General features: G+C 42.7%; 1 protein-coding gene across 6 annotated transcripts; it reads left to right on the forward strand.

Moving 5' to 3' along the window:
* The first annotated feature begins 2,375 nt into the window (after window positions 1–2,375).
* Window positions 2,376–20,904, forward strand: LOC115435379 (histone-lysine N-methyltransferase ASH1L-like). Of its 6 annotated transcripts, XM_030157754.1 has the most exons (15): window positions 2,384–2,833; window positions 3,047–3,158; window positions 5,598–6,486; window positions 7,370–11,531; window positions 12,993–13,341; window positions 13,515–13,688; window positions 13,978–14,072; window positions 14,160–14,233; window positions 14,376–14,421; window positions 14,570–14,610; window positions 14,707–14,777; window positions 14,880–15,061; window positions 15,576–15,667; window positions 15,788–15,930; window positions 19,001–20,904. In XM_030157754.1, the coding sequence occupies exons 3-14, from the start codon at window positions 5,806–5,808 to the stop codon at window positions 15,914–15,916; spliced, it is 6,096 nt and encodes a 2,031-aa protein (XP_030013614.1). In that variant the 5' UTR covers window positions 2,384–2,833; window positions 3,047–3,158; window positions 5,598–5,805; the 3' UTR covers window positions 15,917–15,930; window positions 19,001–20,904. The 6 variants fall into 6 exon arrangements, 4 of the variants coding, with proteins under 4 accessions (XP_030013616.1, XP_030013615.1, XP_030013614.1 ...); XM_030157753.1 differs by lacking the exon at window positions 3,047–3,158; XR_003937688.1 differs by lacking the exons at window positions 3,047–3,158; window positions 19,001–20,904 and having other exon boundaries at window positions 2,382–2,833; window positions 14,880–15,056; window positions 15,788–15,929.
* Window positions 20,905–21,264: the final 360 nt, after the last annotated feature.

Here is a 21,264-nt window from a genome sequence, read left to right on the forward strand (position 1 = left end):
CGTAACGATATTGCAAATCTGTTGAGCCAATGAGGTCGCAAGAGGCAGGAGACAGCTGAGTAAAATGGAGTTTGTCTGACTTTGACACTTCACCTGGAATCACTAATGCGTGTGGAGTTATACATTGCTGAATGCGTGGAGATGTTTGACAACGTAATAAATAGGAAATTGAAAGAGACACAAAATGCAAAAACCAACATGACTTTTGACAGGAATTATGAGATATGTGCATTGGTCTTGTAATAGGCTACAACATCAAGTTCAGATGCTTTTAGGTGTTCATGCCATTTCAAGTAAATATATCTGTTAAGAAACAGACAAAACTAACCAATAGATGTTTTGTGGCTACAGAGTGCAGAATTCTACATATTTAAAGTAACAACTTGATCATCAAAGCTGTGTAATTTCATGAATTGAATTTATTTAATGAAGCAAATAAACCATCATACTTCTCCCAGATGTGTATATGGAAAGAGCAGTAGTGTAGCATGTTTGTACATAAAACGTGCATGCAAAGCTCTTATATCGTCCAGATAAAGACTCGACTATTGTGCCACGTGAAATTTCATGTTAATGGAAAACTGAAAAAAAAAAAAAAAAAGCCTCTCTAAGTAAGATCCATATTATTAGTGTCTGTTTTTTTGTTTTTTTTTAAATCTCGCACTGCATTATTTATGCATTATTTATTTATTAGGTTTTACTGTTACTATTTTAATATATATATATATAATATACTATTTTATAGGAATTTTTATGATGTACTTTGCTGGTCCTGAGTACTGATTGTGTTTCATGTACAGGGTGGGGAAGCAAAATTTACAATGAACATTTAGTTGTTTTTTCTCAGCAGGCACTACGTCAATTGTTTTGAAACCAAACATATATTGACGTCATAATCATACCTAACACTATTATCCATACCTTTTCAGAAACTTTTGCCCATATGAGTAATCAGGAAAGCAAACGTCAAAGAGTGTGTGATTTGCTGAATGCACTCGTCACACCAAAGGAGATTTCAAAAATAGTTGGAGTGTCCATAAAGACTGTTTATAATGTAAAGAAGAGAATGACTATGAGCAAAACTATTACGAGAAAGTCTGGAAGATACTATTAAAGAAGAATGGGAGAAGTTGTCATCCGAATAATTGAGGAACACTTGCGCAAGTTTCAGGAAGCGTGTGAAGGCAGTTATTGAGAAAGAAGGACACAGAATAAAAACATTTTCTATTATGTAAATTTTCCTGTGGCAAATAAATTCTCATGACTTTCAATAAAGTAATTGGTCATACACTGTCTTTCAATCCCTGCCTCAAAATATTGTAAATTTGCTTACCCACCCTGTACATATACATGTAATGACAAATAAATTGAACCTTGAACCTTGTCTGTAAACCTAATGATAAAAGTTTTAAAAGTAGGCATAAGCCTCTGCCTTTACATATTAATTAATTTTTTTAATATAACTATATTGTACCTGTAATATATTAAGTGTTCAGAGCTTCTACTTTAGAAACATATAAACAATAAAGTGATGTCCGCTTAAACTCAGCCAAACTCATTTACACACAGAAAGTGGGTCCAGTTGCTATCCTGGAAATAGGCTACAGGGGTGATGGGTAGTGGAACAGTAGGGGGACAAGTTGATCCAAAAACACATTTTCAAAGGGTGGCTGTGTGTGAGTGAAATAGGTTACTAACTAACCTGGTTTGGGCCACAGACACCCAGACACCCATGGGATCTGGTTCAGTATGTTCATTGTGTCATTGTGTGCCCCTGGAAATTTTAGATGGTGGCTTTAGAGTTGTGCATCCTAAATACAGAGATTCCGTATTGGGAGGGAAATATTAAACACGTGTTGTATTGCAATGCTTTGTCAATATTATTAATTCATCTTTTATATTTTTAAATACATAATCTATATAGTGTTTATCAAACTGTGTATTTCTCTTTGTGTTTTATTTAAAAAAAAATGTGGTAAGGCTGGTATTTCCTGACACATGTAGCTTTAACAGGGCTTCAAGGTTTGTTTGTGCATCCTGGGGGAGAACAACCCCTTGTTTTCATCAATGTTTTCTGTTTAGCTGGTGCTTCTGTGCAGTTAAAACACATTAAGTTTATATTAGATGTCCGTATAAACTCGTTTTTAATTTCTATCCCGGCTGAAAGATGAACACGATAAGCGACACAACTTTTGCGCTGAGCCCTAAACCCCACCACAGCGTACTTTAGCCAAGTCGTCGCCATTTTATTAAGCGCCTAAATAGCCCTCCCCAATCGCCTATTATGAACCGCAATGAGATCCTGTGCTGTATTCACCGTTTTATCTCCTCCTCTGGCCACATGAAAATGGCCACGCAATTGCATTCCCGCACATCCACCAGCCGCTCTGCGCTGTGAGCCTGAACAGGCGCACACCGCTGCAGCCTTCAGTCCGTCGCCGTGACACGTTAACAGCTTGTATGCATACCAAAGCACAATCTGAGCCATTATTCTGGCGGGAGCGATGTAACTTTCCCCGAGAGAAGTGGGCAAAATAAGATCCAGTGTAACCAGTCCGCCACCTAGCTGCGGAGACGCGCCGACAGAGATCTGTCGACTGTATGATTATGAAAACACCCGCGCCAATGTTGTTGCACAGTAGGCTCTGCGCTCTGATGCGACTGAAAGTCGGTTTTAGGAGGTGTTTTAACCTCCGATGGCCTTAGTTATGTAATCAAAGCAACATCTAATGCACCAAAAGCTGTGGGATTGCTGTTGGTGCGAAGGGGAGAGCAGGACAGCAACACCTTCACCTCCTGCCTAAACGCAGTTGGCTCTGGGACGCGCTCTGGGGTAAGTAGCCTACGTAGCCTTATTACAGATTGTCATGGCAGTCTGTATTAATGTGTGCAGGCCTGTCATCATCAGCCAGCTCAAAGCGTTGTAGGTTAGTGACAATTTTGTGCATCCGCTTTTGCGCTAATTTTATCCCTTGTTGCTGAGTATGTTTCTCCCTCTGTTCTCCGCGCATGGTGATATTTCTTATTTCAATGTTGCTGACACCAGCAGAAGGGCTGGCAGAGGACAGATAGAAGAGAAAAAGGTGGCTGTGGACTAATCCACACCACAAACACTACCAGCAAGCATATTTTGATGCTGCGTAGAAGCCACTTCCACGGTGAGTTTGAATTTGTAGCTGTGTATATTTTAGGTCGCTCAAATGTGGCGTATATTATATTATGGAAATAGGAGTGACGACAACAACAACACGTGCATGTGTGTATCATTTGTAAGTGCGACAGCATCAGGCGGATAGTGATTTTCAGAGGTGCGCAAAGTCATTATGGAGAAGGAAGCTCCTGTTGACGTCCTCAGTAAACCAGTGATAGGTTGCTCCAGTGCGGTAACACCCCCACTGCCCATACTGTATCTACAGTAGCAACATCAGTCAGCCTACGCAGCTGCGACCTGGGTACACAATGTACGACCAACACACTTATGATACTAACTAGGGAAAAGTGTGTGTGTGTGTGTGTGTGTGTGTGTGTGTGTGTGTGTGTGTGTGTGTGTGTGTGTGAGGAAGACGACGAGGAGGAGGAGGACGAGGGAGACTCACGTGAGAAACTTCCCTTATAGGCCTATGTGAGTGAGGCTGCACTGACTTCATGCCTCAGTATTTTGAGATGCCATCACAGCAGCCTAATTTCCAGCTGGGATGCTCTGCTCCTGCTGTTGTCAGGCAGATGATAATGGTGTTGTAGTTATTGATGATAACACCGTCATGGGAAGGTGATGATGGCTGGAAATATGGTGGGCCATTATCATGATTTAATCGTCGCCTCAGCACCGCCGAGGAACCACACTGACTACAGTGTCAAGTCCACCCATCATCCTGTCACTGGAAATAGCTTCTAGTCTAATGTTAGAATAATTTTGAGTTATGTTTGAGAGGTATAGCTCTGGAGAGCATAAAAGGCTATTAGTATGCACTTTGACTGATGTTGAATAGGCTTGGCCTTTTAAGTTTGAAAACCTGCCATTCTTATTCCCTTCTTATAGTCATGTTAAAAAACAAGTATGAAACCCTTATAACTCAAGCTTTTTTCCGCACCCGTATCCTCTTCAGCCAGCCCCTCTTCAGATATAGTGGTGGCCATGATAAAGGTGACTGGGCCAGCTGAGGGGGACCTCTGTCCATCTCCACATTTTTATTTTATTGTAAGGAGGTTTGGCCTTGGAAAAGCTTTCAGAATCTGTTACATAACTGCAGTTACTGGAACAGATGTTGATTTGAGCACAGTATGATTCAAGGAAAGGGTTTGGGTGTGGAGGGACCAAGACACAGGAGAGATAGCCCACTGAGCTCTTAAATGAAAACATTATCTGAGATGCTCTTGTAAGTTTAAGGGGGCAGTTCAGTGCGTGGAGAGACAGATGAGCTATTTCATAAGAGGCTCTCAGGAGAGAGCTGAAAGAATGCTTGGCAGGGTGTGTTTTATTAGAAAATGGATGAGTGTCTTCCTTAATGAGAGACTGAGTATAATGAAGGAAGCATGACAGAAGATGCTTCAGGTTAAAAAACTGTGCTGAACTCAGTGCAAATGAGAGTGAACGTTTTTCTGGTAAGGAGAATGTTATTTTAGGGTGTGTTACTTGCTGTAATGTCACATTAAAAGTCCATTTACAATGGGGTCAATGAAAAGCTTACTTGACTTAGAGGAAGCAATGGGAGGAGGAGGAATTTGCACTCCTTTCCAAAAATAAGTTTTACCCTTTCCTACGGATTTGTGTTACCACTACTGAAAGGGGAGGAGGGGAATGGTTGGATCGTGAATGGAGGGATTTAGTTTGGAGAGGAGGAAAAGAACGAAGTGGAGGAGGAAATATGGTTCTGATTAACATGGATTCAGTGTATGAGTTGACCACTTTACTGTGTGGTCTACAGAGAGAGAGAAAGAGAGGGAGGGAGGGAGGGAGGGAGAGAGAGAGAGAGAGAGAGAGAGTGGATGGGACTAATAGAGAATGCATGCAAAAGCTTACTGCCAAACATGAAAAGGGGAGTTTCGGAGAGAAAAGAAAGTACAGCAGAGGGAAGGGTGGGAGGAGAAGTGCTTGTGGGAGTAGCTGAGAACAGAAGGCGCAAAGACAGTTAGGAGAGGAGGGGAGGAGACTGGATCAAGTGTGCGTATTAGTAGGAGGCTGATTGATTGATATATTGATTTGGGGAGTGGGGGCACTGTAAGGATGAGGACATAAGGAAAACTATAGAGGTTTAGGGATCAAGCACTGTCTGTCAGATAGATTTTTTAAAACAGATTTTTAAAGAAAACTAGACATGGCTGTTTTTTGAAAAATGTTTGTAGATCTTTTTTCCAGTTAGCGCTGACATTCTGGGAATCGGCGACATTGACGTATGATGAGATCATCTCTGTGGACACAGACTTGAGCACCTCTCTACAGCTGCCTCAAGGAAGGGGACTTTCCCCTCAATTCCTGTGTTACTGCTACACAGCATCTGAGATCACCGAAATGACTAATCACTTGCCTCTCTATCTTTTTGTCTCTCTGTCTGTCTTCTCTACCCTTGTCTCTCTATTTAAAACCAACTCCCTTTTAGCTTTGCCTAAAGAGAGAGATCTTCCCTCGCTGGATGAAGGATCCCATCTGTATGTGGACTTCTAAAGGATCATTTTATTTTTTTGTAAATCTCCACACCTACACCTGGCTGTTTGCTCTCAGACCTTGACCCCACTAACCCCACGGGGCCATTTAAGTGTTATACTGGGAACGCCAAAGCACCTTACTTCTCCCCCCTGACTTCTCTGATGGACCAGAGAGTGAAGGGGGGTACCCCTCCAACCATAAACTCCACTGTGGACCCCTCCTCTGCACCTGAAGACTCTGAAAAGGACCAGGTGGCAGAGAATAGGAAGAAAGGTGAAGGGGAGAATGGAGAATTGGGGAAGAAAGAGGAGGAGAAAAGAGGAGTGGGGAGGAAACGGGAAGGAGACAAGGGGGCAGTGCTAGAGCTACTCATCGAGGGGCGCTGTGGAAGCACGGGGCAGCAACAGCTCCAGATCTCTGGCAGAGAGACAAGCTGCCCTGAGGGGAATGTGAGACTTCGAATTGGACTCCAGGCCAAACGTACCAAGAAGCCGCCCAAGATCTTGGAGAGCTATGTCTGCAAGCCTACCATCAGGACCTATCAGAGACAGGGCAGAGGGGGACTGGTGAAGGGGGAGGCAGAGGGAGGAGTGGGCCAGCAGAGTAAAACCAGCTCCACTCCAGACGAGGCAAGCAGAGAGCAACGCTCAGGCTTGGATGCTGTCCAGACCACATCCAAACAAACTGCATCTGCTGCTCCACCACCACTTGCATCATCATCATCGTTATCATCTTCATCATCATCTTCATCACAGACACTGTCGTTATATTCAACATTTACAACTTCCACCCCAGCCTCAGTCACTGCCCTGTCAAGCCAAGAGACCAAGACTGCCAAACAGGTAAGAACAAGGGCATTATGCCTCACATGTACAGATTCCTCCACATCATCTGCCAATAATAAACCTGTTATTATTTGAAGCTGCTGAAACCAAGAGAGTACAGACTTCATATATTATTAATGGGACATATGTGCTGTTGCTCTGTTTGTAGTTGTCCAGTAGAAAGGCTTATATGATGCAAAATCGCCCAGCTTTGTGCTCAGTTGTAATAAGGTCAAACAAGCTATTGTCTCAATGCTGAAACCTAAGCAGCACATTTAAACAAACAGACCTATAAATAGGACAACGGCACAGCAACCAATTGGGGCTATTACAGACATTGGTCCATCAGTACCTATGACAATCACCCAAGGGAAAGCTTATTGCTTTAGTTGTGCAAACGCCACTCAAGCTGCAGCATACCAAAATTACAGGACAAGTACGAAATGTCAAGCCTTCTCATCTGTATTAGTGGCAATTTATAGCTACCAATAGCACAGCTTTCTCTCCCTCTCTCCGTCTCTGCCTAGCTCTCTATATCTGTCCCTCTCTTCTATTTTTACATCCCCTCTTTTCTCTCTACCTGCTCTCATTTATCTTTCACTCCCCCTCTCTCCCTGTCCCACTCCCTTCCTCTCTTTTTCTCTGCCTTTGTATTTCTCCTTTCTGTGTCAACCCCATTCCTGTTTTCGTCACCTCGCTCTCTCCTTCTCCTCAGTATGCCCTCCTTTCTCTGCCTGATTGAGTCATTTTGTCCTCAGTTTCTCTTTTAATGGGTAGACAAAAACAAAGGCATTTCAGTTACGATTTCTTCCCCATTATCCCTTAGTGTTGTCAACAGAGAACAAATGGATGTCACAGTTATTGCAGTCCATGACAGAGATTGCATGTTTGTATTCCCCAGGTTCCTATCAAACTGGCTGATAAGACCGAGGTGAATTCAAATGGCACATCTGAGAGAGTGAAGAAAGAGAAGTTTCCATTTGTCAATGGCCAGCCTGTCTCTGCAGGGCACCAACCCTCTTCACCCACTACAGACCAGGCAGCTTCTGCTACGCCCTCGACACCTTGCAACCAAACAATCTCTGCAGCAGAAATCAGGAGTGAAGGAAACACCTCCAAGAAACATAATGGTTTGGTACAGACAGCCAAACAGAAAGGACTATCAAATGGGAAAGGGTCTGCTGACATTGTTGGCACTACCCCCTCAACAAAAACTAAGAGTGGAAAACACAGTCCTTCCACCTCTGCTTCTTCCTCAACAAAATCTCCACCAGTCTCTACCGGCACCCATAAAGAGGTTGGCTTGTGCCATAAGATCAAGCCAGATTCTCCTTCAACTCCCACTGTCACCCCAAAACCACAATCTCCCCCTGGTGTGGATCCTTCCTCAGTCCAATCCCAGGATCAGGATCCTTCTCTGCAGCCCTCACTAGAGAAAAAGAGAGAGAAAGAGAAGAAAGCAAAGAAAGAGAAACGGAGAGAGAAGAAATCAAAGCGAGATAGAATAGAGGCTGAAAGAGCAAAGAGTGAGAGCAGGAAGGAGGACAGCAAGAAGAAGAAAAAAGAAAAAGGGAAGGATGGAAAGTCTAAGCATGGTAAAGACAAGGATGAAAGACAAAAGACTGATGATACACGGAGGGAGGAAGTAAAAACTGAAAAAGGAAAAGCTGAGAAAAAGAAGGTTAAGCTTAGCCCAGACAGACAAAGAACAGAGAATAACAATACAAAATGTAGTGAAACAGTTGATAATGGTACAGAGGACAAAACTAGTAAAATAGTGAACCCAGGCAGACCGGACGAAAAAGACAAAGCAGACGACAGTTGCAAGCCTGTTAAACAAGCTGAACCAGCAACAACAACAGGTGACACCAGTAAATCAAAAGAACAAGACATCTCAAGACATTCAACTGTGCCTCCAGCCCACCCCTCTTCTACGGCTCCTCCTACTTTGCCCACTCCTTCCAGGGCACCCATCTCTCCCCCTTCTTCCCCTCAAGAGCAAGACAGCCGACCGCTCAAGAAACGTAAAGCCAGACGGCCCAGCTGGACCAAGCTGGTGCACCGGGCTCAGAAGGCGGAAAGTCAGGAAGTCCCTTCAGATTCTCAACGTAATCCTTTACTAAGTTTCCCCCAGAACCCCAAGACGTCCCTCGCTGCCAAGGCAACTACTCAGCAGACAGATGACTCACATGCAGCTCCTTCTAGCTCCTTAACCAGCAGCTCCTCCCCTCTTTCTACTGCAACCAAACCTCCATCCCCAAAACAGAGTCATCCCAACTCTGACCCTAACCCCTTTGCCTCTAAACGCCCTATAACCCCTGCCCGAAAAAGGGGCCGCCCTAAATCTCAAAATGTAGATGACCCTCCTCCTAAGCTTTCACCAAATGCTATCTCATCTGAGGTGCCTCTTCTAGGGCGTGACGGAGCTCAGAAAGCCCCTGTGCTCGAGCCAAGTCCAATACTGCCTAGTGCTGCTCAGACTAAATCCAGCCCCAAGAAACGTGGCCGTCCTCCCAAACGCCCCCTCCCTGGCGACCAGAGCGAAGATGCACTGAATCAAACTGATGATGAAGACAGGAGTAAAGATTTTCATCCCTCTGAAAAGGGAAATAGGCAGCTAAAGATCAGGAGACTGATAAATGAGATGAAGAAAAGAAAGAAGAGGAGACTTCACAAGGTAATGCTGTCTGGATATGTAGCAAAAGAAGGGAGGAGAAATGAGGCAGCAGATGGTGAGACCTCTCTAAGAATGTGTAAATCGATAGAGGCTACAACAGTACACACACTCTCCGCCCTGTCGTCCTCCTTTGGGGGTAAGCTAGGCCCCCAGATCAATGTGAGTAAGAGAGGAACCATCTACATGGGCAAGAGGCGAGGACGCAAACCTAAAGCTCAAACAACTAACCTTAATTCCCAAAACTCCACTCAGTCATCTCTGTTTACGAGTCCCTCTGAAACATCGCTCTTCTCGACTTGCCAACCCCAGGCTCTTCCCTCTCACCCCTTTCCATCTCCATCTCTTACCCACTCCAGTGGGGCCCAGAGCCCTTACAGTGAAGGCAGCCTCACAGAACCCACTTCATCTCTACTTTTTTCTCACCCCTTCTCCCTACCATCCCCATCATCGTCCTGCACCTCTCCCCGCCCCCCTTCTTCCTCATCCCTCTCCCCCTTTGTGAAGAAGAGTTGTCCATGTCAGGGAAGGCATCACTTCCCCTTTCACCAGTCTTCATGTAAGCTCTCCTGTCCAACACCTCCACTCCATCACACACCTGGCTCACCCGGCCACCTGAAAGAGGCCACCCCCTCCCCCAGGAGTGAATCACACAGTGAAGAGACTCTGCCTAGTGATAGCGGAATTGGAACAGATAACAACAGCATTTCAGAGCGAGGGGAGATGAGAGGAGCTCGAGGGATGCTTAGGTTGGGCCAGGGTTCTGGGGTAATTCTAGGAGGTCAGAGGCATACCTCGTCTCTTGTGGACCGTCCATCTCCTGTCTCCTCACCCTTGTCTCACATGTCCAGACACCATGTCAACCCGATAACCAATCCAACTGCTGTAGAGCGACACAGAGACAGGCACAGACACAGGCGGAGGGATTACGACTGCTCCTCTTCCTGTACGTGCTTGTGCCCGTGCTCATGCCCAGGACACAATAAGTGCACTCATTCAGACTTTTATCCTTGCCATGGGCATAATGCACTGAAGAGACAGAAAAATAAACACAAGAAAAAGCACCAGCAGCTGCACATGCAGGATCCAGAGTTTCTGGCTGAATTAGAAGAAATGATCAGTCAGTTCAGCGAGATACATATCGGACGAAGGAGTTGGGCTAGAACAGGACTGGGACAGGGCTTTGATGGGAATGCCGCTGGAGGAAGGCGCCATCACTCCTCCCATTCCCTCCGCTCCAATATATTCAGGATAAATCTGAATGGTTTCTACTCGCCTCACCCTTCGTCTTACTCTGCTAATCCTTCCTTCACCCCTCAGCCTTTCTATTCTTGCCAGCCAGTGCATTGTAACCGGAAGCCGGACCGAAGGCAGTGTGGTTGCTCAACAAAGTTCCAGGAGACCATTGAAAATATGGGCTTTTATAGCAGCTATCCCCCAGCTACACCACTTTACCACCACCTCCCTAACTCCTATGCACTCCCATCTCCTCACCAGTATGCCCCCCATCAGCCCCACCACGCCCACTTCTTTCTTAACCCTGCCAGATTCCACAGGCGCAGAAGCAGGTTGCTGAGAGAGGGGGCTTTAGGGGGAGAGGTTGAAGGAGATGTACGGGGAGGCAGTGGGGGAACCCCACACCTCACATCAGGGTTCACATCAAGCCTCTCCTGTGGCTGTGGGAGGAGTGAACACAAACATAAACATAAACACCGTCACCGGCACTGCGAGCGAGACATGGACGATGAGGAAGATTTACATGGGGATGAGGAGGAGGATGGTATGGAGAGAGAGGGGTTAGTCAGTTCAAAGTCAAGGTCAGGGTTCATCCTGGGACAAGGTGAAGGGGGAAGAAAAGGGAACAGAGGACTGGGGAGTATGCTATCCAAAGAATCACTTTGGTCATGTGAGAATGGAAGTGAGTCCTTCTCCTCTGCTGCTCCTGCTGCCAGCACTTCATCATCATCATCCACATCAGCAGCAGACAGGTTCAAACACACATCGCTCACCTCACTGGGGCTAGGATCCACTCACCTGTCCTCATTTGGGGGCGGATGGGGGGGTCTTGGTCAGACTTGGATAAAATTTGGGGGTCTTGGAGGGGCAGGATTTGGAAGCTCCAACCATAGCTGGAGAACATTCACCGGGGAGCAACAACATACAGGCAGAGATATTGCATCAGATGGAGAGGATGAAGACGAGGAAGATGTTCAACAATCGCACCTTTACAGGACGTCCCCATCCCCAGTCCACACCAACCTATTCACATCTGCTGCCATGGCAACAGGGGGGAGGGGTCTGAGGAGTGGATTGGCCAGTAGGATTTCAGGAAGTGGAGACAGGTCATGGAGGAGAGATGAGCCTGCCTGGACAGAGAGAAGAGAATCAGGTGAGGATGCATGAATGAATCCATTGATCGATGCATGAATAAATAGATGGCTGACACATCTCTTTATGCTCAATGGCTCGGTTAAAGCAACATTGTAGAAGTTTGCTGCAGAAATATAAAGTGTAACGTTAGTGTCTCTGTGGCTAGAATACAGAAAAAATATATTGTTAACACATACAGTTCTGTTCTTTTATTACATTGTCAGAAAATGAATACCTTGAATACAGACAGTAATTTACATGATACAGAAAATCTAACATCGATTGTGCCTATTATTGAATAAAACTGAATCAACAATAGCACCCAAACCATGACAGGGAGCTGAAAGAATAGATTTTATGCCAAGAGCCTCTTTTCACTTCCTCAGTATGACAGGTTTTTATATTTGCACAATGTGGAGATGAGATTGTGGCAGAAATACTTTTCCCAATATAGTGACAGCTTTGCTTTTTCTCAGGTGTTGTTGAGCCACACATCAAAGCCAGGAGGGTGCTTGAGAGGAAATCAGACTCCGTTCTTTTTATAGCCAATTTCAGACTCCCTCTACTGAGCAGGGGACATGCTTGACACACAGATACACATGCAACAATTCAGCAACCACTCTCTGTTGAAATTAAAAAAAAAAAAAAAAAAAATTATCGCAGGAGGGCAGCATCTTGATGCAAATCTGCCAGAAAATCTTTAAAATCTTCCTGTTCTGCAGCAAACCACATGCTGTTACAGCCCAGGGCTAGCCAGTGAATACAGTCATTAGTTAACCACCAGATTGGCTATTTAAAGCTTGGCCTATCCTTTAGTGCTGACCCACAAGGCGTATTTGACTTGGAAAAATTCAATAAGGAGAGAGTGGTCAGTGTTGTCAGGGACTGTGGAAAATGGAACAAAAAGATAGATGACCTCAGGAGTGATTGATGAAGAAGCAGCACAGGGGTCAGAATGAGGGCAAATAGAGCTTGTGTGGGGAAAATGTTGTTTTTGAAAGAGGTGGAATACATTTGACATCAGTTCATCATCTAACTAAATGCACATGTGGGACAGCACGCTACCCCAGCCACATACACTTTTTTCTCTCTTTTTCTTTGTCAGCCTTTTGAGATTTATGTTCCACATTAACTGAATGTGCAAAACAAATTGTGTGCATACGTGTACATAGTCACATTAAAAAGTATGCCTGCTGCACTGTGTTTGTCAATTCCTGCGGTTTTCTGGTGTATGAGTGTGTGTACATAAATCACCTCTTAATGCATTTCCCAGAAGTGATCTGGTCAGAGGAAATGTTGTGACTCACCTAATCTGTGGCCCATCCGCATGACTCAGCCTAGAGTGGCCTCACCTCACACCTCCTGCTGGCCCAATAACTGATCCACATCTGTCTCATTTCCTCTCCGCCACTGACACCCCACCCTCCTCCCTCTTTCTGCCTCAACCCTTCCCTCCCTCTTTCTATTTCAATAACTGCAGGTTTACAAGGTGACTCAAGAAGCTGGAGCCAGCAGAAAAATGTGCCAACAACAGACAGTGTGGCAGTGAAAAACAAAAGAAGGCCAGGACGGCCTAGGAAGCACCCATTACCCTCCGCTGTATCTTCCCCCACACACTCCCCTGCAGCTCCCTTCATGTCATCACCTGAACTCTTGCCAGGACACAGCCATAACAGAGATGGAAGAGAGGTGGGAGGGAGAACAGAAGAGAGGGGGCCAGAGAAAGATGGAGGAGTGGAGTCAGTGCAGCAGGTGACAGAGCTGGAGCTGCAGGCCAAGAGGAAGAGAGGACGGAAGAGAAAACATGGTGACTCCCCCTGTCATCAGAGGTAAACATTGCATTTCATAGCACCTGAGCTGGTTGACTTGACATTACAATACAGCCACTCACTACTGCTATATTAACACATCGTTTTCAGCACTGTGTGCTAAACCAGTGCCTTTCTTTCTTTCTCTTTTTTCTCTCTATCATTCTATCTCTCTCTTCATGCTTTCTTTTTAGTGTCGCTGAGGATAAACCAGAGTGTGACACACCCACTGAATGTTTAAACCAGTCAGATGTGGACCAGGCTCCATCCCAACCAGTAACCATCCAACAAGAGGAGAGAGAAGATGGCCCTCCCAGGAAGAAGTTTCTGAGGGCAGGTCTTTACTCTGATGATTACAAAACCACAGAGTGAGTTCACTTGCTCAAGAAGTTATCTATTTACAGGTTTGATGTGTGAGATTTAGGGGCTGGCATGTTTTTACTGTAACTCAGAGCAGACTAGTTTCCATTTTATGGCAGATGGTGCATCGTGTTAGGGTTTTTTAGGGTCAAGCTGTCACCACTGGGGAGGGTGAATCCAGGAGTATTCAGTTGCCATCTAATCAATAGATACTGTTAAATATTAAACACTGAACCTTTAATGTGCATGTGCCATAGGTCTTATGCTCATTTCTTTAATGTTGTGCCTCTCTCCTAGCCCCCCTTCCCATTCACAGCAGTTTCCAAGAGAAAGTATGGAGTATACACCAGGGGATCGTGATTATAGCCTTCTACCAGCTCCCATTCATGTTGGTGAGTGCAAGAAAGGCATTTTCTCAGTCCTTTATTTGGTTGTAGATCCTCATGGTAGTTTATCCTAACTTGCTTTGTGTCCTATAGGGAAGTACCTAAGGCTTAAGCGGATTCATTTCCAGTTACCCTATGATGTTATGTGGCTTTGGCGACATAACCAGGTACATTAGAGCTCCATAATACAATAACAAGCAGGAGAAAAGTCAAACTGAAGTGCATTTGAATGAAAGAGGGATTTTACAAGGAGATTTATGGAGTGTCTTGAATGTACTTGATTTTAATCCTAATATTGTGGTATTACAGCTTTGCAGGCAGCCTGCTGTCCCCCTGAAGAGGAAGAGGCGTTACTGTAAGTTGGCAGTTTGAGATATGCTATCTGCAGGTTTAGCTGATAGGTCTAGTCAATAATGCCATAGTGTATGGAAGTATGTTTCACCTGTCTGTCTGTCTGTCTGTCTGTCTGTCTGTCTGTCTCTCTATCTGTCTGTCTCTTTCAGGCCGACTGAAGGACAGGACTTTATCCTCTCACCAGACAGTGGTGAGTTTATTTCAGTCCAATGAAGGATTTAGCTGAATGATTGTTTTTCCAAAATGTCTAACACACACATTCCTCTCTTTGCATTTTACTGCACAGGAAGAGACCTCCAGTGACATTACCAGCCTTTTTCCTCACCTTGACATGGATCCTTTAACCAGCAGTGAGAGGTATGGAAGGAACTCGGCCGTTTGTGTTTCATGATAAACTATTTAATGCACTGTTACTGATGTCAGCCTCGACGGATAATGTTTCTTTTTGTGTCGGGCCAGGAACTTTGTGGTGAAACACCAAGTATTTCTCGTGAGAAACTGGGAGCTTGTGCGAGACAGACAGATCCGACTGAGGATAGAGAGAGAGAGGGAAAGGGAGGGAGACATAGAGGGAGAGGAGACCGACTCACGACATCTGTCCTGTGATGGAGCTGATGGGGACGACAGCCACATCAAGTCAGGTCCATGAAGCAAGTGTGTGTGTTAGTTTTTGTTTCTGTAGGTGTTTGTGTATGCATGAGTGTATGTGGTTCAGCTACTCATTTTCATTTGTACTGTATCTCTTTATAGATTTTTTTGGTTTTCTGTGTTTTTTTATGTGTGCATGTATGTGTGTTTGTGTGTGCTCTGCTCATAGCCTGTTGTCCTCATATTTGGCTTGTCTCTCAATATCATACTCAGCAGTACAAACTAAGTGGTTTTCCAACCACAGAATTTCAGCCTGCAGAAATGTTTCCCCATTTCTGTCATCCACTGCTGGTGTCCAAGAACCCAGCAGGCATCAACTTTCTCCATTAACAGTGAAACCACACAGTTTCCATCAAAGACTCCCTGACTGATTGCAGATAAAAAACAGGAGGAAACAAGGACCCTTGGATAATTACAGATACATCTGTAAAACAAATTACTTGCCATTTTGAGCCATTCCTTTTTTGCACAGCCTCCACTAACATACTTCTGACCTCTGACCCTCAGATCAGCAAGTGGGGGTGGAAGTGACGGTTATCAGCAGTGACCCCCACCATCAGAGTCAGGACACCTCCAGCTCACTCACTGCCAGCCCCTGTGTGAGTTAAAAAAAAAATGTACCACTACCCACAGAAAAAAGTCCTTGAACAATGCAAATTTCAACAAAAAAATAAAAAGTCTGCCTTTGCAATTACTTGTGCATACTTGTTTCACCACAGCCCACCAAAGCCCAGAACAGACAAGAGGAGGAGAGAGAAGAAGAAAAACGAGGGGAAGAGGAGGTTTGCAGCAGAGAACAGCGGAGGAAACGGCTGAATGATTTACTTTTGACCCTGCAGCATTCATAAGCTAATAGAACGGGGTAAGTACAACATCAGATACAGTAACAAAGGACACTCATACCTAGTGCTTGGCAATATGAGCAAATTATTGAATTTCTTTACAATTTGGGGATTTTTATGGCAAAACATGTTTTTGCGTCATTGGGCCTCTTCATACGTTTGTGGCTTAATTTTAATTTAATCATGTATTTGACAAAGGCTTTGATTACTATAGGATTTCACCGGCCAGAAAATGATGCAAGATATAAAATAAAAGTTGTAGAACTGAAATTATCCTTGTTGTGTAGGCTACAACATAGTAAGAACACACCAACAACTCTGACATTGCTTGGTTGACAAAACAAAACATTATAATATAGTCCTATAAGCAGTATATTGACCTGAAGTACTTAAAGTGTAAGACATGCTGTACCAGTCAAAAGGAAGGACACACTTTCTGATTAAATGGTATATCTTTATTTTTTATTTTTTAGATTATTTTCTACAACAGATTCACAGATCATAGTAGATTAACAATCAACCTTTGGTGGACATTGTTCCACAAAGAGACAGGTTCAGAACAATGATAAAAATACTGACTTTAAACAGCAACAGTAAAAAGTTTGGACACACCTTCTCATTCAGTGGGTTCTCAGAGTTTTCATTTCGTTCTAAGTTGTTACTGAAGACATCAAAACTATGAAAAAACACATATCGGATTCTGTACTAAACAAAAACAGTTAAACAAATCAGAATATTCCCATAATAAGGATAAGAATAGTAGTCAAATATGGCTATGTATCAAACTGTGTACTGATTGTACCTCCGCACAACCCAACAGATGGTCTCAAACATATTAAAAAGGCAAGCAGTTCCACAAATTACCTTCTTGACAAGGCACACATATTAACTGAAAACCACTCTAGGTGACTACCTCAGGAGTATCATAAGAGTATCCAATCCAATCCAACTTTATTTGTAAAGCACTTTAAAACAACTGCAGTGGACCAAAGTGCTGTACAGAGGAAAAATTAAAACCAAAATAGAAGTATAAAATACAGAATAGATTTAAAGACATAGAAACTGTACAAAAACAAACAAAAAAAAGTGCTATACAGAAGAATAAATAAAACCCACATAAAAAGAATAAAATACAAGAATAGATTAAAAGCCATACAATTAAAAACAACAATATGAATAAAATAAACAAATAGAATAGATAAATAAGAACAACAAACCACTACCAAATAAAAAATATAGAATAAAGATAATACATTCAAACATCTCACATGGTTTCAAAAGCCAAGGAGAAAAAATGGGTTTAAGAAGGGATTTAAAAACAGACAGAGAGGAGGCCTGTCTGATATGGAGAGGCAGATCGTTCCATAGTTTAGGAGCTGCTGCAGCAAAGTATATAGCAGTAGTATATAGAGTATATAGCAAAAGTGTGCAAAACAGCAAAAAAGAGGCTACTTTAAAAAAAAAAGTAAAATATAAAACAAATTGTGGTTAGTTTAACACTTTTGATTTACTACATTAGTCCATGTGTTCTTTCATAGCTCTGATGTCCTTAGTTTTAACTTACAGTGTAGAAAGTAATGAAAACAAAGACAAAACACTGAATGAGAAGGAACTTTTTTTGGTTTCTTAGGATGAAGTAAGTGTTTTCATCATTTCTCTGAACCCCTCTCTCTTGAGGGTGGATTGTTAATCTGTTCACAATGTTCCAAAACAGGAATACACTGTGGATAATTAATTGGTGTGTTATCATCTATAACAAAGGTGGTACAGATACAGATGCAGATACAGATAAGCTTTATTAATCCCCCGGGGGAAATTGAATATCACTGTACATCGTGTCACTGTACACGATGCCAATGATATGAAACTATACACTAATGGTACACGTCTCCGAAGGGTTTAGAATGTAATGCGGATGGATCAAAGTAGATTAATAAAGTCTAAATAAAATAATACATTAATATCAGGTTTCGTTTACAGGCAACTAGCACTATTTTATTATAATGATGATTTATTTTCCTGCTTGTTTTGAACTCCTTTAGTCAAGATTTCTGTGTCTAGATCTCATGAGACAGGCTTCAAGCTCTATATCTGTGTTTCTGAAATGTACTTTTTAACGTCAGAATATTCAGGGGATATGTGACAACATGTGTGAAAAACAGTCTAGTATTTACTTGGGTGTCTTGGGTGAAGGAATCTGTCATGACCTGTGATAAGGTTAACTGTTGCATGGATGTCTAACTCATTTTAGCTCAGGGGCCACATACAGCCCAATCTGACCTCAAGCAGGCCAGGCCACCACAATAATAGTATAATAACTTAATAAATAATGAAAACTCCAAATTTTCTCTTTATTTTAGTGCAAAAAGAGTAGATTTACAGTATGAAAATCCTTTCACAAAAAGTTTGAATAACCTGAACATCCATGAACAACCTAAAATTTCTTCAGAAAAATAAATGCAATTTTAACAAAATTATGCCTCAGTTTATCAGTTACACACGTGCATTACAATTTACAGATTGCAGTAGACTTACAAATGCACAAAACATTTATTAACTGGCATCTAGAACTGAAAAATACAGCTTTTAAATTTAAAACAACTTGTCAAGACTTAATGACACTTTTGACTGAGTAATTTTTTCACTTTGCAAATTCATCCCATAGGCTGGATTAAACCCTTTAGAGGACAGGATTTGGTCCGTGGGCCATATGTTTGACACCCCTGTCCCATTGGAATGAAAGGGATAAAGGAGAAACTCACAGAAAAAGAAATAATGCTTTAGTAGATTGTCTTGTTTTTTAACTGTCTTTGGCTAAAACTGTTAGTAAGACAGGTATGTTCAGTCTTAGTACATTCTGCACAGCATTGTGTTGGACTTCAAGGTGCAAAAAAGAATACAATATTCTATAATTGGCTGCCATTTGAAGCATAACACATGTTGTTCTAGCCTTGCTCTGACTGCATATATGAAAAATTCTTACTGTACCTTAAACTAAACATGTTTGATCTGGTATATTGCCCAGCACTACTCAGAGGTATTTTAACTGCATATGCCCTGTTTTGTTGACATTATGTTGCCTCTATGCAGGTGGGACCACTCTGCAAAAGGGACCAGGCCCACCACCAGACCAACAGACAGGAACTGATGTCAAAGCACTGCTACTAAGAGTAGTTGTGCCACAGAAAACAAGGGAGAAAGGAGCAGAAAACTGGAGAATAATAGTAACTGAACATGCAAGAAAGACTTCTCACACACTGACAGATGAGTGTGTTGAACCTAGTGCTCTGAAGGGCATCACACCAAGGATGAAACCATGGCAACCCATCTTTTGTCCAAACGGCGCGAGATGAGCGAAACAGAGAAACAGACCAGCAGAAATGAATTTGCACTAGTGCTGGATGAACAAGCACACTAAAGACTGTATGCTGAGTGGACACACTATAAACACACATATATGCTTTGATTGCTCTTACTTCGGCACCTTAAGCAAACTGGGAGAGACAAACATTGATCTGAGAATGAAAGTGGACTCAAATGGTACTCAGCGTCTTCAGCTCTGAAGTTTCCAAGAGACGAGGAGCTCACAAGCTTCCCGGGGGTAAAAAAAATGTAGCCTGGGCCTAAGTAGGTCAAAACTGAACCGTCATTTTCTCGTTAAGCTTTCAAAGTCACTTTGCACCTTTGGGAAATGACATGAGGAGAAGTGAGCCAGTTAAAGGCTGTTGAGACAGTGTTACTTTACCAAGACAGTGTCTGTTATGTACCAGTGAATAGGCAGGGGAGGGGGTGGGCTTAGTGATAGGAATTTTGGCATCGCTGCAAGAGAATTTCTAATGAGGTTTTAAGAGAGAAGTTATTTTTGAAAAAGAAAACAGCTTGAGTACTATCTGCTAAAGAAATTGACAAACTATATTCATGATAGGAATGTTTATTGTTGACTATTTTCAGTATTGCTTCCTGGGGAAGGGTAAAAAGTGTTTCTGTTTACTTCAGACTGCCTTTGAGAATGTTTCACTCTTTGCTCCAGAGCAGTGACAATCAGAATGTCCTTGCGGGAGAAGGAGCGAGGAAAGGGAATGAAAAATGTAATTGATTTGTCCCAAATGCTCTGTAGAAGTGCCATGTTGTCTTGTGTACGTACCTAAGCGAACTCATGCAGTCTTTTAAAGCAATATCTCCTGTGATAAGGACTATATAAGGACTTTCTTGGTTATGTTTTTGTTTCAGTTGTGCATATTGGGGGATTGGAGGTCATTTTTCTGTACAGATGCATATTAGATTGTTCTCATCTTAGGAGCATCGGGCTAATCCACTTAGTGGAAGCAACCATAGCATTTAGTTTCATGTGAATGTACATAGAGACCGGTTTTCCTTCTATCAGCAGTAGCGTGTAAAATGAGTATTATTCATGACAGTACTATTTGGATTATACATAAAAGTTATTAATCAAATCTTTCATTTTACTAAGATGTTTTTAACAAATTATACAGCTGACCAATATATCAAACATTTCTCCTTAAAATTGACTATGATTGTATATGATTTTTTTGTAGGATACATAATTTGTCTGTTCTTTTTTTAGCTCTGCGTCTGTTTTTTTATTGGTCAGACAATCAGTGACAGTGATTAGTTGTTCCAGTGTTAAATTTCTGCTCTCTTTCTGTAGTGTGGCTTCTAAATCTAAGCCAAAAAAGTGCAATTTCTTTGACTGTTTACATACTGTATGTATATTTTTCCTCTTTCCTTTTTTAACTAAGAGCACTACATTATTGCCAGTGGATGATTAACTTTATAGCAAAGGTACACATAAAGAGTTATTTATCTAGTTTGCATGACATGTAACCTTTGCCTGTTGCCTCTGATAATGTGCATCTGAAAAACAAAACATCAAAAACAGTTAATAACTCAACGCCATAGAATGTCAGCTCAGACTTTTTGCCTCTATATCCATAATAATAAAAGCATTTTATGTCTACTACTACTAACCCTGACAACTGCTGGTGTGTTGGTTTCAAGGCCTGTTTCTTGCTGTGCTTGTGTACATTTGGGGGCAGAGCTGCAGTGATGTTAATCAGCTTGAGCAAACAGTGCTATCTAGTGGTGTTATTTCATACTGTGTTGTCCTCCATAATGACCCACAATGGAGGACGCTGTCAAAAGAACACGGCAGCAAGATGGGGGAGGGCTGCAGTTCACTCTGGAGATTTTTTCTCCTTTCTCTGCCCTTAACTGCATCACAGAGCATCCTGGGATCTTTTGATCACAGTGGAAAAAAGAGAATTCAGAGTAAATGCTCCAATGAGATTGAAGGGATGAAGTATCTAGGGAGATATCAAAAGAATTACAAAATA

This window comes from Sphaeramia orbicularis, chromosome 16, assembly GCF_902148855.1.
Source record: "Sphaeramia orbicularis chromosome 16, fSphaOr1.1, whole genome shotgun sequence".
Classification (NCBI taxonomy): domain Eukaryota; kingdom Metazoa; phylum Chordata; class Actinopteri; order Kurtiformes; family Apogonidae; genus Sphaeramia; species Sphaeramia orbicularis.